The sequence below is a fragment of the Silurus meridionalis genome, chromosome 14, assembly GCF_014805685.1.
Source record: "Silurus meridionalis isolate SWU-2019-XX chromosome 14, ASM1480568v1, whole genome shotgun sequence".
NCBI classification, from domain to species: domain Eukaryota; kingdom Metazoa; phylum Chordata; class Actinopteri; order Siluriformes; family Siluridae; genus Silurus; species Silurus meridionalis.
The window spans coordinates 8,527,810-8,544,751 of record NC_060897.1 but is presented as its reverse complement, the minus strand read 5'-3'; the positions used below and the strand labels follow the sequence as shown (position 1 = coordinate 8,544,751).

At 38.6% G+C, this 16,942-nt stretch overlaps 1 protein-coding gene across 1 annotated transcript; it reads left to right on the top strand.

Moving 5' to 3' along the window:
• The first annotated feature begins 191 nt into the window (after positions 1–191).
• On the top strand, positions 192–15,266 carry slc35b1 (solute carrier family 35 member B1). Its single transcript, XM_046865875.1, has 9 exons — positions 192–874; positions 5,966–6,069; positions 6,173–6,303; positions 7,129–7,159; positions 7,937–8,097; positions 9,997–10,123; positions 11,757–11,863; positions 11,955–12,108; positions 14,282–15,266. Exons 1-9 carry the CDS (start codon positions 753–755, stop codon positions 14,332–14,334), a joined length of 990 nt encoding a protein of 329 aa, XP_046721831.1. The 5' UTR covers positions 192–752; the 3' UTR covers positions 14,335–15,266.
• The last annotated feature ends 1,676 nt before the right edge of the window (positions 15,267–16,942 follow it).

Here is a 16,942-nt window from a genome sequence, read left to right as displayed (position 1 = left end):
AAGATATAGTAGGTTTGCGTATTTCTTAATAAAGGGTGGAATTGGACTGGTGTAAAAATTGAAGGATCAGTTTGCAGTGATATTTAGAGGCGTCAAATACTTCCTGGAGTGTCCTCTTTGAGACATGTTATTACAACCTGAACCTATTATTTACGCAGGAAAGTGAGATGTTTAGGAGTTGAAATAGTAGAGCTCTGCTGTAATGATATGTTCACAATAATCCATGTGCCGGTTTGAGAGTAATAATAAGTTGCAAAGCCGATCAGGCGCATGCAGCAGGAGACTCCTGACGGCGGCTCTGGTCCTACAGGATTGACGCGTTAAATATCAAAATATCAGAGCATCTCATGAGCTGCTGGACAGCAGGAACGGGAAGGTTTCGGCTTTGTGGTTTCAGCCTTGGGACATTTTTTTTTTAACCACTTTCTGTAGTTGATATAGAATCAGTTGCACCGGGCTGCGTTTCAGAGATGCTGCGTGGAAATAGGACCAGAAATCTGTCCTAGGATCTGATCTTCAGTTTTCTCCAAAATAATAATAATAATATCAATAATAATAATAATAATAATAATAATAAATCCAGATCCAGGCAGAGAAGGAGTGAGTTGTAACAGCTCCGCCTGTGTACTGTTATCATTCCCGGCCTTGTGCCAGCCGGTAGCGTGGAGCGGGACGTGGGCTCGCGGGGTCCTGGAAGCGGAGCTGCCTCGGTGTCGGTGTCCATATCTGGATTCTCGCTCACGAACGACGGCATGGTCGCGGGGAAAGGCGGCGTGAAAGCGTCGCTCTGGCACAACGAGAGAGTGCGTTTCGCCGTCTGTTTTCTCGGAGTCTTCGTGTGTTACTTTTACTACGGGATCCTCCAGGAGACCATGTGAGTAAATTGAACTGCAAAATACCATAAATAACGTTCCCGCAACGTTGTAGGAACCTCTGCTGTAATAGCGGTTACAGAGTGACCTTTTTTTTGTTTTTTTTTGCCGGTATGATAATCGAGTCGAATGTTATCACGGTTTCACGGTATGAATAATTTTAGTATATACACAAATAAATGGGGATGGGGAAAAAATTTAAAAATAATAAAATATATTTGCACAAAAGAATAATATTTTTAGGTATATAGACTCTATATATTTATAACAGACTATCACATCTACACTATGTGGAAAAAAATTAAAAGAAATGGGACACTTCCCAGTGAGGGTGGAGGAAATTATAGGAGCAAATTGGGTCTAAATGTAGAATGCGATGCTCAAAAAGCACATATCATACTTACGACCAGGTGTCCACAAACTTTTGGCAATATTTGCAGTAGATCTTCCCCAAACGGTTTCCCACAGATGTCCAGAAAAGCCAACAAACATCAACATGTGTAATGCATTGTAATGCATTATTAGGTATACGTACATACGTTCCACACATCAAGGAGCAATCTGATGAAAATGACCGCACCAAGGAGGTCATGGGCTTCAGCCTGAATGTGAATGAGCATGTGGTAAATGAATGTTGTGTCCCATATGTTTTTCACCTAACTAGTTTGGGAGACTTTTTCCTATTACATTCTTTCTGCGTATTGTCCTGTTATAACTGTCATATCTGTAGAATAAATGCTTATATATGTACCCAGAACGGTATGGCCTTCAACAATGTTTTGGTACATCACATTACATTAACTATCCATCCATCCATCCATCCATCCAACTCACTCACTCACTCACTCACTCAATAAACTTTGGATATCTCTCATGCAGGTCTTGGTCTCTCTGTGATTGATATAACCAGGCCTGCAGTGGAAAAACTGACCCAGAGCGAGTGAGATGAGACTTTAAACTGTTGCTAGCTCCAAGATCAACCTAACAACTACTTACTGTATGCCATGCAATAAATAGATGGTTCTGTGTATTACTGTGAATAAAAAGTACTTACTTTTAAGTATCTAGCACGAGTAGGCACATACCAGAACATACACGTCATGTATTAGCGGAGATTGTTGTTGCGTAAGTACTGGAATCTGTACTCGAACTCCTTCGTGGATTTCTTCATTCATCAGGTTTTAGTAAATAAAAAAAGTCTTTGAAATTCCAAAATTTTGGGGGATGACTGATTCTAATCTCAGTAACTATTTAGGCTGAATTTGGGACACATCATGTTCTTTCCACAGATTTCCTCTCCAGGATCAATGATGTCCAGAAATCTATCAGTCTATCCCTGGTGATGTTACAGTCCTTTAGATTAACTGATAGTCAAACTGAACATGTGTTCAGGATCATGTTAATATGCACTACAGTGGTATTATTGCAGATTTCCTCTCTAGTGACTGACACTACATTCAAAGTGGTGTAACATTGACAAACATAAGGCTTGTATGGTGATCCATTTACAATTTCAGTCCAATCTGGAAAAGGGCACTGATTTTACAACTACTAGCAGTTTCTATCTCCTACCATGCTATAGGGAAGAGAAACTGGGAACGGAAACCAGTGTAGGCACAGGGGCAACAAACTGGTGATGCTGAAACTGTGAAGTGGTAACAGCATGTTACTGTGTGAAAGATCAGATAACCCCCTGTTCTTAAGTCTTGAAAAGATATTTCATTAAGTATCTTATTATTATCAGTACTTATCATGTAATAAGCTGAAAAAAAAGGATGGCTGTCAGGAAAAGCGATGTGCGGCACCATAATCATGTTGCATGTTTGTCTGTGTCGTCTCAACCTAAAATAGATGGTGGTTTTACATAGTTCTGGTCAGCCCTGCCCGTGGTGGGGTGTAAGTTTGGTAGCCGTATTACATGAGAAAGTTACAAAGATTCTAGGAATTAGAGAGAAGTTGGCAATACAATGTGTTTACAACACAGCTTAAATGGAAAAAAAAAAAAGTTTTTACACATGAATCATAACTGTACATGGGACAGGAAACAAGGTGCAAGCTAAAAAACCACAATGCATATTTATATGTGATAGATCTCTTACATGGTTTGCTTTTGAGAAAATTCATGTAATATATGCAAAACCACAGAAACCGCCTTCCCACAGCTGTTCCTCAGTATCTATAGTAAGAAATTTTTATCCTCTGGAGTAAAAGCTATTGTGCCAGTGAATTTCCAAATAAATGCTGTTTTTATTTCCTCCCAGCTGCATTCATTTGGATTATAATGAAATGAATACTTTACAATGAAACCTAAAACTAATCTTTTTTAAAAGTTTTTGGAGTATAGATTGAATTACACTTGTTGTGTTGTCCATGTGAGAATTTTTTTTCTATTTGCTATATACTGAAGACATTTGGGTTAGAAATTTTTTAATTTTCCTGTTTAGAACCTGGCACCTTTTTTTTTTATATTTAATTTTATTTATTTATTTATTTTTAACCAAACTGTGTTTCAAGTCATCGAATATTTTGGACCATGATCGACTTCTCATCCAGAAATTCACCATTATATTGTATGTTTAAACATATTAATCAAGCTATTTACACACGAAGCTCGATAGGACACTCAAAACTAACACAAATTTCAGGAGAAAATTCCCAAAAATGTTTATCCGGTCATAATCCAATGTCCATTAACATATATTTTGCTGGACTTTAATTCTTCTACCCCTTTGAGAAACTTTTTAATGAAAGGTTTTTAATAAAAAAATTCAAGTTACCATAATTTCCGGACTATAAAGCCGCACCCACTGAATTTTACAAAGATTTTTATTTTGAACATAAATAAGCCGCACCTGTCTACACTAAAACTAATGAACTTTACACAGGCTTTAACGAAAGAGAGTGTCTGTTACACGGTGTAACGGGTGAAATATGTTGTGGCTCCTTTAAGAGCATGTGTTACTGCATGTGTGCAAGGCCGAGGAATATGTCCTTATTATTTTCTGATGCTCATTTCTAAGTTTCTTTGACTAACGCTGTTGCCAAGAAAAATAAAAAAGCACGATTTTTGGAAACCTGTCTGTGCTTATATGATTTCTGTTGCAACTGGAGTTAGTGAGAGAGCGGCAGGTCAAACGTCAGAGGAACCTCATCCATATTTATAATGTGGTGCGGTCTGATTCAGTGGGAGCATGTCTGATTTTAATATAAAGAGTTCACCTGAACCTGTTCCGCAATTTCATTGGTCTAATGTTATTCAGTTTTTTGGCTTTGAAGTTTGTGAAACCGGGAAAAACCCAGAAAAAATCCATAAATTAGCTGCTTCGTTGTTTAAGCCGTGGGGTTCATAACGTGGGGAAAAAGTAGCGGTTTATAGTCCAGAATTTAGTTTTATATTTGTATAACTAAAACGCTTTCATCTTGAACATTGCCAAAGAAGATGGCATAGTGTTAAGGAAAAAAATAAATAAATAAAAGACTGTCTAGGGCTCGAACAATAGGTTTTATCTGTAAAGACTTAATTTGTTGTTAAAAAGGATAAACCCAACATGAAGACCAGAAAGCTGTCTATAATAGAAAAGCGAGCCATTTTGGAGCTGAGGAACATTTGAAAGCCATTTCAGAAGCATTGGATATCGGCAGTCCAAAAATTTGAAGGAAAACATTTGATAATAAAATATTGTGTGAGCTTTAAAGAAACCCCAAAACAACAGACGTGACAATAAACAGATACAAATACAGGGCAACGGTTAAGGTGTCATAATCTAGTTTAAAGAATGCTTTGAGTGCAGAAATATACCACAAAGCAAATGTTAGGTTAAAGAAAAGACCTGCTCATGATCCAGAACACGAGCTCTTCAGGCAAGCACAGGCACATGTAGTGTCCAAGCTGCTTCTGGAACAGGCCCACCAATTTTTTATTGATTATATCATTCATAATGATAGCACTCGAAGTAATTTAGAAGTTTAATGTCAATTTACAAAGAAATATACGTAAGTGGAAAGGGACCCAAAGGACATCAGATGAACAAATGGAAGTGTTTGAACTGACCAAGACAATCATAAAACCATAACCCTATCAAGCATGCATATTACCTCCTGAAGAGGAGACTGAAGGAAGAAACCCCCTCAAAAATGAATCTGGAATAGCATCACAAAATACAAATGCTGCAGGTTGGTAAAGATAAAAACACCTAGTGATGTTAGGAAGCTGCAGTCAGAGCTTAGGGTCAGCCATGATACAGCAACCCTGGAGCTTAGAGGGTTAAGGGCCCTGCTCAAGGGCCCAAGAGTAGCAACTTGGTGATACTAGGACTTGAACTTTTGACTTCCCGATCAGTAACCCAGAGCCTTAGCCACTGAGCTATATCAGTGGGTCACTGGCTTAATGGTGTTATTGCAAGCAAGGCATATGCAACCAAAATGTAATTTACTTTTATTTCCCATAAATCTGTTGGTTCATTCCTTTTGCGCACCTATAAATTTGGTGGTCTGCCATTAAAGGTGCCAGGCTGTAAGGAAATGAAATCTGAAAATGTAATTTATTGTTTAATATTTATCTCAAACCCAAATGTGTATAGCAAAAGTAATTGCATTGGCCTTGAGTTCCAGTATGTTTTCAGTTCATAGGCAGTAAATTCTTGGCTGTTCACATCGATATTTATTTATTATTACTTATTTATTATATTTATACATTGAGATATATATATATATATATATATATATATATATATATATATATATATATATATATATATATATATATATATATATATATATATATATATTTTAATTTAAAAAAAATTTTTTTTTTTCTTCTTCTTTCTTTCAAATATCTTCAGCAGAATTCGAAACGATGTCTAATGGATCGACTCGAAAGCCTGCACTTTGTCCTGATTGTTAATTTAGCAGTAACTAAAGATTTGCATGGGTGACATTTCCTGATGCCTTCCATTGATAGACTTGTGATATCTTATTACACACTCTCTGTAGTGAGTGTCGCCTGTTTTATTGTGTCTTAAAGAAGTAGGAGTGATCATTTGTCTGGTTCTGTAAGTGTAACCTCATCCCACAATTCCCCCGTTGTGTTTCAGCACACGAGGAGACTACAGCCAGGGGGAGAAAAAGGAGAAGTTTCGCTATGCCACTACACTTGTGTTCATCCAGTGTATCATCAATGCTATTTTTGCCCGGCTCTGTAAGTCTGCCTCTCGTATCGCTGATCCGTTCTCCACCTCTTTAACTTTTCTACTCATTCATTTTTTCTTTTTTTTTTTTTCTTTTATCACATCTCCACACAGTGATCCAGTTTTTCGAGGGCTCCAGACCGGACCACACGCGGAGCTGGCTCTATGCAGTGTGTGCTTTGTCCTATCTGGGTGCCATGGTGTCGAGTAACTCTGCTCTGCAGTACGTCAACTACCCCACCCAGGTCAGTCTGACAAGTTCATGCAAAGTTTCCAATCTGTACACAAGAGAATAGGAAGAAAGAAGAGACCCCCATTAACACGTGGAAAAATAATAACGATGAATGTGGCCCGGTGCTGTTACACTGTCATCATAAATATGTGGACATCTGATCAGTGTGCTCGCATGGGGTTTCTTTCCCAAAATGTTTCCACAATGTTCATAACACACAACAGTATCAGATGCCTTTGTCTGCTGTATTTGCATTACATTACATTTTCTCTTTACTGTTACTAAGGAGTCCAGTTTTGTTCCAGCATTACAAAACCCCTGTTTACACAGTCAGCACTTTGAAGATGTGCTTTGCCAAGTTTGGAGTAAAGGATCTTGTGTCCTCAATGCCACTGAAGACCTTTTGGAGTCAACAGTGACTGCACCCCAGACCTCCTAAACCCATCTTTAGTGTCAGACCTCACCTGTTTCAGAATGAGCACAAATCCCTAAAGCCATGCTACTGGAAAGCCTTCCCAGAATAGTGGAGGTTATTATAACAGCAAAAGGGGTGAATAAAATCCTAACCCTAGCACTACATCACCATATCTCCTTGAGAGAATATACACATTGTAGGATCTGACACAAAAAAAAAAAAATCACTTCACCCGTCTTAATATATTGCAATACACAAGCACTGTAGTAACGTCGGATATGTTCAATGATGTGTTAGTGATTCACTTTGTGTGTATTTATTTGCTAATGAATATAACATTTCACTATTTGCAAAATCATATACAGATTTTTCTGAAGGATTAAAATTGTATATAAAACTTTTTATTTTTTAATTTTTTTTTAGGTTTTGGGGAAATCTTGTAAACCTATTCCAGGTAAGACATTTTCTTTTCCCCCCTTTTTTTTGGAATGGTGACTCACAAATTTACAAACCACCCCTGTAACTATGAGGTGGTATCAAAACGTTTTGAGACTAACCCTGTTTACAAGACAGTTACAAGACTTATTTTTTCCTACGTTTACACACCATCGCCTTCAAGATAGTCCGCTTGCGTAGCAATACGGCGCTCCCAGCATTCCTGCAGCTTCTGCAAATCTTTCTTTTCAAGCTCTTTCTGCTATTCAAGCCGGATCTCTGCAATGGTGTCAAAACGGTGATCTTTAACCCCGATCGAATCGGGCTAAGACCTCAGGAGACAAAACGAGTAGGGTGGGTGCGAAAGTGAGATAATGTGAATTGTTCTCTGACGATCATCATACACAAGTTGCTGAATTTTGACATTTTCACGGGTTGAGCTCATTAAAGGTCTTCCGGACCTCTTGCCGTCTTTAGGTGATGTTCTTTCCACTTTTGAAGCGCGCATGCCTCTCAAAACACCTCGAATGACACGTTGCATCGTTGCTGCAAACTTGCCGAATCATGTCAAACGTCTCTGTGGCAGATTTGCGCAGTTTCACACAGAATTTCACTCAGTTTGTTCTAACTTGCTGTACATGATGAAATCGCAACCGTAGCAAACTCGCGTTGTCAGAATAGCACCAGTTACACCATAAGTCTCGAAACATTTTGTACTTTTATACTACAGAAGACAGTCGAGTTGTCTATTTTTTTGTTCTTTGAAATGTTCACGTCTCGCTCGCTTCGGTTTCAGTCATGATCCTCGGCGTGACCATTCTGAGGAAGAAGTATCCCATGGCGAAGTACCTGTGTGTGCTTCTGATCGTCACCGGTGTGGCGCTTTTCCTCTACAAACCGAACAAAACCTCCACCTCTCCAGATGAACATGTGTTTGGCTTTGGGGAGATGCTGCTGGTTAGTTATTACACTTTTTCATTTCATATTGTCCTACCAGGGATATTTCCATGCTTTTAGTTACAGCTAAACAGTCTAATAATTTGTTAAATATCTGACTGATATCTTAATATACAAAACCTTTACGCAAACACCAGAATAAGCCTAAAGAAACCAGTGTGAGGTGTGTCAATCTGATTGATAGAGGTGGTGTGGCGTAACAACAAAAGCAGACTGAGCTCAGGAACATGACGGGATCAAGGTGCGATTGCACATGAGCGTTATTGAGAGCTTGCGTTGCAACACGTTAATTAAGTTACCAGGAAAAATATAACAGTCCGCTTCATAAACTTGGGCTGCTTTCCAGCTCCTTTGATCTGTATATCAACAGACTCTCTCACACACACACACACACACACACACACAACACACACAAACACACGCACAGAGAGCCTTCTGTTTGAGAGAGAATGAGAAAACAACTCGTTATAATACCCAGCAGAGATACCTATCGCTGTCCGATGGTATTTTGTTTATTCCCCGACTGGTCCCATCGACACGCCTTCACCTGCAGCTGGTAAATAATTAGATTTGCTTTCTCAAATCAAGCTTTATAGGATTTATATTGTAATAGCTCACCACTTACTGTGGCACTGACTGTAACCTCAATGACAGGTTTACCTTAATGCACTTTTCAAACACATTATTGCTTCTATATTGGAGCAGCACAATTCCAGGGCTTTTTATAGCACATGATTAAACACTTATAACTGATACATTAACTAAAACATTAACATCTAAAACATTAACATAATTTTTGTGTGATGTTTTTGGAACCTTTATAGAAGAGTCTCCATCTTCAGCATTTTTTTTTTTTATTTTAGAAGAAGAAGTAGTGACAGTAAAAGACTTGTCTTCACGTATCCTAGCGATCTTTAGGAAGCTGGGGTGAGAGCTGGAGCACAAAGGGTTAAGGGCCTTTCTTAAGGGCCCAACAGTGGCAGCTTAGAGATACTGGACCTTGAACTCCTGACCTTCCGATCAGTAACCCAGAGCCTTAACCACTAGATCTTTTTGAGTTTTGTGATTTATTTTTTATTTTTTTTTTGTCATTTTTTTGACATTTTTCATTTTATGGCAGATGACATTATTTAGAGCGACTTACAACTGAGTGGTTGAGGGGTAAGGTCCTAAGCAGCTACATATGTTAGAAAAGTGTACCATAGTGTTCAATAATAAATTCAATATTGTCCCAAGTGCTTCATTGCCCTTATTATTTCTATATACAGTACAGACCAAAAGTTTGGACACACCTTCTCATTCAAAGAGTTTTCTTTATTTTCATGACTATGAAAATTGTAGATTCACACTGAAGGCATCAAAACTATGAATTAACACATGTGGAATTATATACATAAAAAGTGTAAAACAACTGAAAATATGTCATATTGTAGGTTCTTCAAAGTAGCCACCTTTTGCTTAGATTACTGCTTTGCACACTCTTGGCATTCTCTTGATGCCTACTTTGAAGAACCTACAATATGACATATTTTCAGTTCACTTTTTTGTTATGTATATAATTCCACATGTGTTAATTCATAGTTTTGATGCCTTCAGTGTGACTCTACAATTTTCATAGTCATGAAAATAAAGAAAACTCTTTGAATGAGCAGGTGTGTCCAAACTTTTGGTCTGTACTGTATATATAATATATATGACTTATGTACTGTATGTGCACAAATGTGTTTTCCAACTTGATGGAAGATCCTGAAGAAAACACTATTCACGTAATTTATCACCTTTTTCAGCCACATGAAGAAAAGCTGTGACTTGATCCAAACACTGAAAAATTACAGACCGTAACCCATGACCCGTGGAGCACGCACGTATTTAACGTTTTGTGTTCTCTTTTGGATGCAGCTCCTCTCTCTGACTCTGGATGGCCTGACGGGTGTAGCTCAGGATCACATGAGGGGGCATTACCAGACAGGAGCCAATTACATGATGCTGAACGTGAATTTGTGGTCCATTCTCATGTTGGGATTGGGTATGTCCTTTTCTTACAGCAGTAACACATTTGCATTGTGGCGTAGGTATATTTAATAAGAGTTTTAGTCTATACAACATCTAACTATACAAATCTATACACGATTCATGTCAGTTTCCTTTTGAGGTCATATTCTGACCGCTAGATAGAGAGACCCTTCTTTTCTCTAAACCTAAACAGTGACAGGAATAACTGGCATAAGGGCATACCTTTGTTAGCCACGTTAGCATTAATATCCACCTGTTTCCCACGGCCCATGAGGCTTTACACGAACTATGGATGGAACTTCCGGTACGACATAATCATTCACTGTACACATATAGTATCATTGTACCTAACATGGTACTCATATGGTGGTGTGTTCTTAATGACGACTTTCTATTCCTAATATAAGAAATATCCCAATATATAACCTTGCTTACAGTATCGCAATGTATCGCAAAATATCGTATCGCAACCCCTGTATTGTGATCCGTATCGTATCGCCAGATACTTGCTGATAAACAACCTTATAAAGACTGCATTTTCCACGGTTTTGCAAAATGTGTCTCAAACCATGTGTTTTAGCTAATTATTCAAATCTGTTTTGAATAGGTGGGGACACATCACTAGTTTTTTGGTGTATTTTCTATATCCAGATATAATTCGGACACATAAATGTACTGTACAAACAAGAGGTAAAATCTGATTTCAGTGTAGAGGTCAATAGATGGTTTTGCTTATTAATCGGCAACGATAGTTGATTGCTAGAACTAGTGGTTATCTGCAAAAATCCATACCAATAGTTTTTCCAGGTTGCTTTTTTCTTTATAGTACGGGAGCGGCCTCTAGAGACGAATCACTTATGCCACGTGCTGTTTATTTGAAGTTATATATTATTTTGGCTGTAGCTGAGTTACTTTTTGTTTTAGTTTGAATGCGTCTTTTATTTTCCAAAATATTTATTAATATAATTAATATATTCATATGTATTTCTTTTAGCACATTTTCATGATTCAGTATTGTTTATTACTGTTTATAATTTTATTTTTGTAAAAAAGTTCAGAACTATTTTGAATTGATTGGTATGGATTTTTTTTCTTTTATCTAGTATCCATTTTCAAAACTCAGTCAATTAATTTGTTATCAGCTAGTACTAGCTATCGGTAAAATCGGTTGACCTTTATATCAGTCTGACTATTATATGAATAAATTTGTTTTTAAATTCCATTCTCATCGAAATTTTTTTTTTTTCGTGCATCAAACGTGGAACGAAGTTTAATCTTGCACCAATCTTAAGACATGACATTCTGTAACATAGCAGGAAGCACAGACAGGATTTTTGTTGCTGTAATTCTCAGAGGTGAACAGCAGGGGGAGCTGGAGCTCCAGTGTAACTTTATAGGTGGTTTATTTTTCTGCAGTCTGCTTTAAAGGCAGCTGGTCGGATTCGGCTGAGCCCAAGCAGCATCTGTTCAACCGAGTTCTCACTGTTAATCTTCCAGCGCTGCACACTCTGTACATAATCTCATGACTCACTCACAGAGACACAAGACAGAAATGTATTTTCTGCTTATGGATAAAAAAAAAACAACAATGTCTGAAAGACAGGCATCAAACCTATGGATGCTTAAATGGTTGCTCTGTTTCCCAGCTGTTCTGTGGACAGGTGAGGTGTGGGAGTTTCTAAGCTTTGCTGATCGCTACCCCAGTGTCATCTACAACATTTTGCTCTTTGGATTCACCAGCGCCCTGGGACAGGTGAGACACAATATTACACACACCTGCTCCCATACTGTTATGAAATGTATCTTGTTTCAATAACAGCACCTTTCTCTACATCTTCTTTCAGACTTTTATCTTTATGACGGTCGTGTATTTCGGGCCTCTCACCTGCTCCATCGTCACGACCACAAGAAAGTTCTTTACCATCCTGGGCTCTGTGCTGTTGTTTGGGAACATCATCACGCCCTTGCAGTGGCTTGGAACCCTCCTCGTTTTTCTGGGTAGGTGTTCTAGAGCTGGAATGGGGGTCTTATTGATTTTCTGCACTACGCACACATTACTTTTGTGCTTCATTTACACCATGCTCTGTCTTATTGTGCTTATCTGTCTAACTTGTGCTTCAGTGGAGGTAGTAGACATCGACACCAAAAAAAAGTCGCACAGTTCATTAATAAAATGCTGAAAGGGCTTTTACAAAGACCTCAAACATAATTCGTAACAGCGTTGAATAATACATTATTTTAAATCCCAGTGAAATACTAAAACATCTCGAGAAACATCTTTACAAGATATACTTATTTTCCCAAAAAAAAAAAAAAAAAGGCAAGACTCCTATGAATATGCATGAAATTGCTAATTGGAAACGTCCCCATGTTTTTGTACTGTCGCTAAATATAGACGTTACCCAGCTTACTGCAGACGAGGGAAAATCTGCGTCTCTGTTATGCTCTGAGGAAACATGGTGCTCAAATGGTTTGCTCTCGCGTGTCTTGTTAGAGGGATGAGTCACTCCAAATCATATCAAAGGTGTCCGGCTGATCACCTTTATCCTCTGATGAAACATTTCTATCCTGCTGGGTTTGGTGTCGTTATGAATGACCTTACCCCCCCACGCACAAGGCACGAGGAGTCACCCATCACCATGGTCACCATGATTACCATGATCGTGACACTGATTGGGGAAATATATTTTTTGGAAGAAATAAGTTCAACCATCCAGTAAAAGTTCATAATTAATGTTAGAAATTCTTTTTTTCTTTTTAATCAGCAGCCAATTATTTTTATTTACCACTAATATCATTCTTTAATTGCAAATACACAGACTGCAGTGGAAATCTCAAACCCAGCTTATTTCACACTCACTGAATTATTATTATTATTATTATTATTATTATTATTATTTTATGTAAGTATAGAGAAAGTGTTTTAAATGACATCGTGCACCATTTCAACAACCATGACCTGAAAGACTTTAGATGTTTCTAGAAATATTGGAAAAGGTGTTTAGACATCTCATTCCATTTCAAGCACCCCTACTTTGAAATTTCTCAGTAATAATGTGATAAAATATTCGAATAAAATGTCAATTTGGAAACATCTTCAACTCTGCGAACTCATCCTCATTCCCTGAGATTGGGCGTCTTGTCCAGTAGTACTTCAGCACTCGTCAAATTCGGTACTCGTAACGTCATGACGACTGAAAAATGTTTTGCCATTTGTTGCATGCTCGGAACTCGACTCCAACTCACAATGAAACTCGTGAGCGCTTCGGTCTTAAAAATGCCACTACATACTTGTTTATTACTCGTCAGTTTCACCACTCGTCTCGAGTACCGTAACGAATCACGGACGAGTACCGAGGTACTGCTGCGTATTGGGATATGATTGGATTTTGAAGTTTCAAGACTAGTTTTGTAACACGCCAACAGATGGCAGCACAAGGCTGCACGCACAGTCTCAAGGAGCACCGACCTTCATAAGTCAGTGTGCCAATAGGCATCATCCTGTGTACATCCGGAGCTGCGCATTTGTAACTATTCCGACCACGAGCGTTCCACATCTGCTGTTCTGACCACATGCGTCACCGAGCTCTCCTCACACGTGAGCTTCTCAACGGAAACAACATGATCTCACTTCCGCATCCAACCTACTCGCAAGATTTGGCTCCTGCAGACTTCGCCTTCTTAATGAAGAGAAAGATCCAGCTCAAAGGTGGCCGTTTTGACATCATTGCAGAGATCTAGCGATAATAGCAGAAGTTTCTTGACACGCTTCGAAAAAGAAGACTCCCAGGACACGTTCCAGAAGTGGCTGGAGGCACCGTTTTGCAGTGCAAGAGGACTATTTAGATAGTGACCATTTTCTATTAAAAATAAAGTTCCCCCTCTGTTTTCTAAAGGAACACAACAAAAAAATGGTGTAATTAGATTGTTGTTTTTTTTTTTTTTTTATTCACCTTAAAATCTTTATTAGTACATTTAGTAAAATTGCCTAAATAGCTCTTTCAAGCACTCTTCCAACTTGTGCCTATTAGACTCTCACTTGTAAAGTACTCGAGCGCTTTGTGTTTCATTTAATGTTAATTTAATGCTGCGTTTGTGCATCTTTTGCTCATCTAAGATAGCACAGTTCTGTGAAAGCACATCACAGCCTCTCTGTGTCTCTGTCTCGCAGGTCTCGGCTTGGACGCCAAGTTTGGAAAGACGCCCAAGAAGACTACGCATTAAAGCACAAAGCGGAACGCGTGTGCAAGCGTGCGCTCTACTCACATACAGAAAACTTGAAGAAACATCCGTTTCGTCTGGTGCACCACTCCATCAGTGGCTGATCTGAAAAACATGTACTTATTTGTATGCCTTTTCACCCATGACTCACTGAAACAGTGGTCATACGGTAACTTAAAAAAAGCAAAGACTGGATAGTGATAGAAAATTTTAGACTTCCTGTTTTTTTTTTTTTTTGTTTTGTCACAGTACCACACACTTCGTCTTTGAGCTATATTTCCAAGGAAGTTTAGAGCCAGAGGACCGCGAGCATGATTGATGTGAATGATTTGCGCACTCGTGGTAGGCATGTGCACCGACTCAGATTGACCAGTTCTAAACACACACACACAAACACAACCCAATGTGTTAGTGTCAGTTTTACTCTGAATCCTGCCAGACGCCTTTTTTGCGTTTTTTTTAGTTTTTAATGTATAATGCACATTCATGTGTGTGTGTCTTAAGTGTGTTCCATCACACATCCGTTATCTGAGACTTGCTTGATCCTCAATGTCCACTGCATCTAAGCCGCATCAGATCTAATCTGGTGTACAAAATCAGCTCTTTCATGTAAAACATGACATTTTTTTCTTTTATCTGTGTTCCTGTCAAGTGTTTATCTTATTATACAATCCCTTTTCCATACATTTCAGAGAAATAATTAGAATTCGAGAATGATCAATTTTGAGGGTTTTTTTGACCAGTTGCACCTGTATTGGATATTTAACTGAAAGGGAAACTATGCCAGACTATCGTGGGTGTGTGATGACCAGCTGTTGTGTGTTCATATTGTGTTTCGAGTCTGCCAACGAAGCCATGTTGTCCGTCTGTCCATTTAGTAGGGGTGGGGAGGGGTAAATCCAACCAGATGGCATTAAACTTATTTTGGACATGAATAAATCCACCATCTTTGTCTTTACTCCACATCCAGGATTCACCATAAAATACTTAACAGAATGCCTTCTCTATTTTGATGATTAATCTTTGGTAGCCATGTCAGCATGATTGCAAGATAGTGTCGCTTTAAACCAGGTCAAACGACCCTTTCTACCCAGCTCTCCTATTCCTGACATCGCTGTTTGTTTCCTGCTTGCTTAACCAGGACTCGCTGCAACGAAAGGTTAATGCTCAATTCGGAGCAGAAAATGAAATTGCAGGGAAACAAACACGAGTGGGTGTCGGGGAAAGCAATCTGATTAAAAGAGTCAGTGGAGGAGAACAGGCACAGCGACAAAACCCTGCTTTACTCTTTTCTCTTTTTGCTTCAGTATAAAGGGTATAAAAAAAACACGATTTTTTAAAAAAAGTTCTAAGGTCTTTTTAGCGACATGCAAAGACTTCAAACGGTAAAGAAGGTAAAAATAATGTGAAACAGCTTATAGTTGTACAAAAATGCTATAAAATCTTTCATTGAAATAACTCTTCTAAGTATTATCCTATATTATCCATTATTTCCACTCCGTGTTAACAAATATATGCAACATTCTGTTGGCATCATAACCTACAACGGAGTTTTCTCATAAAGTTTGAGGAGATTGGAAAACTCCTTGTAAATCATGGGATTCATGATGCCATTTGTTCTTTTCAGGTCCTTTGAAATTAAAACAGAACTGATGCCACCATACAGTTGGGACACTAGTTCTTTTTTTTTTTTATAGCCATTCTCTTTCTTTTTCTTCTTCTTCTTCTTTTGGCTGCTCCCATTAGGGGTCGCCACAGCGGCTCATCCGTCTCCATACCACCCTGTCCTCTACATCTGCCTCTTTCACACCAACAACCTGCATGTCTTCCCTCACCACATCCATGAACCTCCTCCCTGGCCTTCCTCTTTTCCTCCTACCTGGTGGCCCCATCCTTAGCATTCTTCTACCAATATAATTCATGTCCCTCCTCTGCACATGTCCAAACCATCTCAATCTCGCCTCCCTCACCTTGTCACCAAAACATCCTACATGCGCTGTCCCTCTAATAAACTAATTTCTAATCTTGTCCATCCTCGTCACTCCCAACAAAAACCTCAACATCTTCAGCTCTGCTACCTCCAGCTCCACCTCCTGTCTTTTACTCAATGCCACTGTCTCTAATCCATACAACATCACAGGTCTCACCACAGTCCTATAAACTTTCCCTTTCATTCTTTCCCAATAGCCATTCTTCTTACTGAGACTAAATACAGCATCTGGTTCTAGTCAGGTAATATCTAGCAACCTCTTGGTGTTAATGTTTGTGGATAGATGAATTTAAAAAAAAGGCTTTATTGGGATGAAGATGGAGTCTTCTTGTAGAAGAATGACGACTGCAGATTTTGGGGTGAACTATAGAAAAAAGGTCAACTGAAAATCTGCAGTCGTCATTCTTCTACAAATCTTCAATCCTTCGGACAAACTATCCCACTAAAAGTACCTGGATGCAAGATAGAATGGTGTTCTTTTCCAGGCAGTTTCATTACAGATCCAGATGACTAAATCTTCTTCCGTTGTGCCCTGATAGTGGATATGGACATTTTTGTGTATAGAGCTATATGTGTTGTTTCATTGCATTGTTTATGCAGGTCAATGCACATTTGTCATAT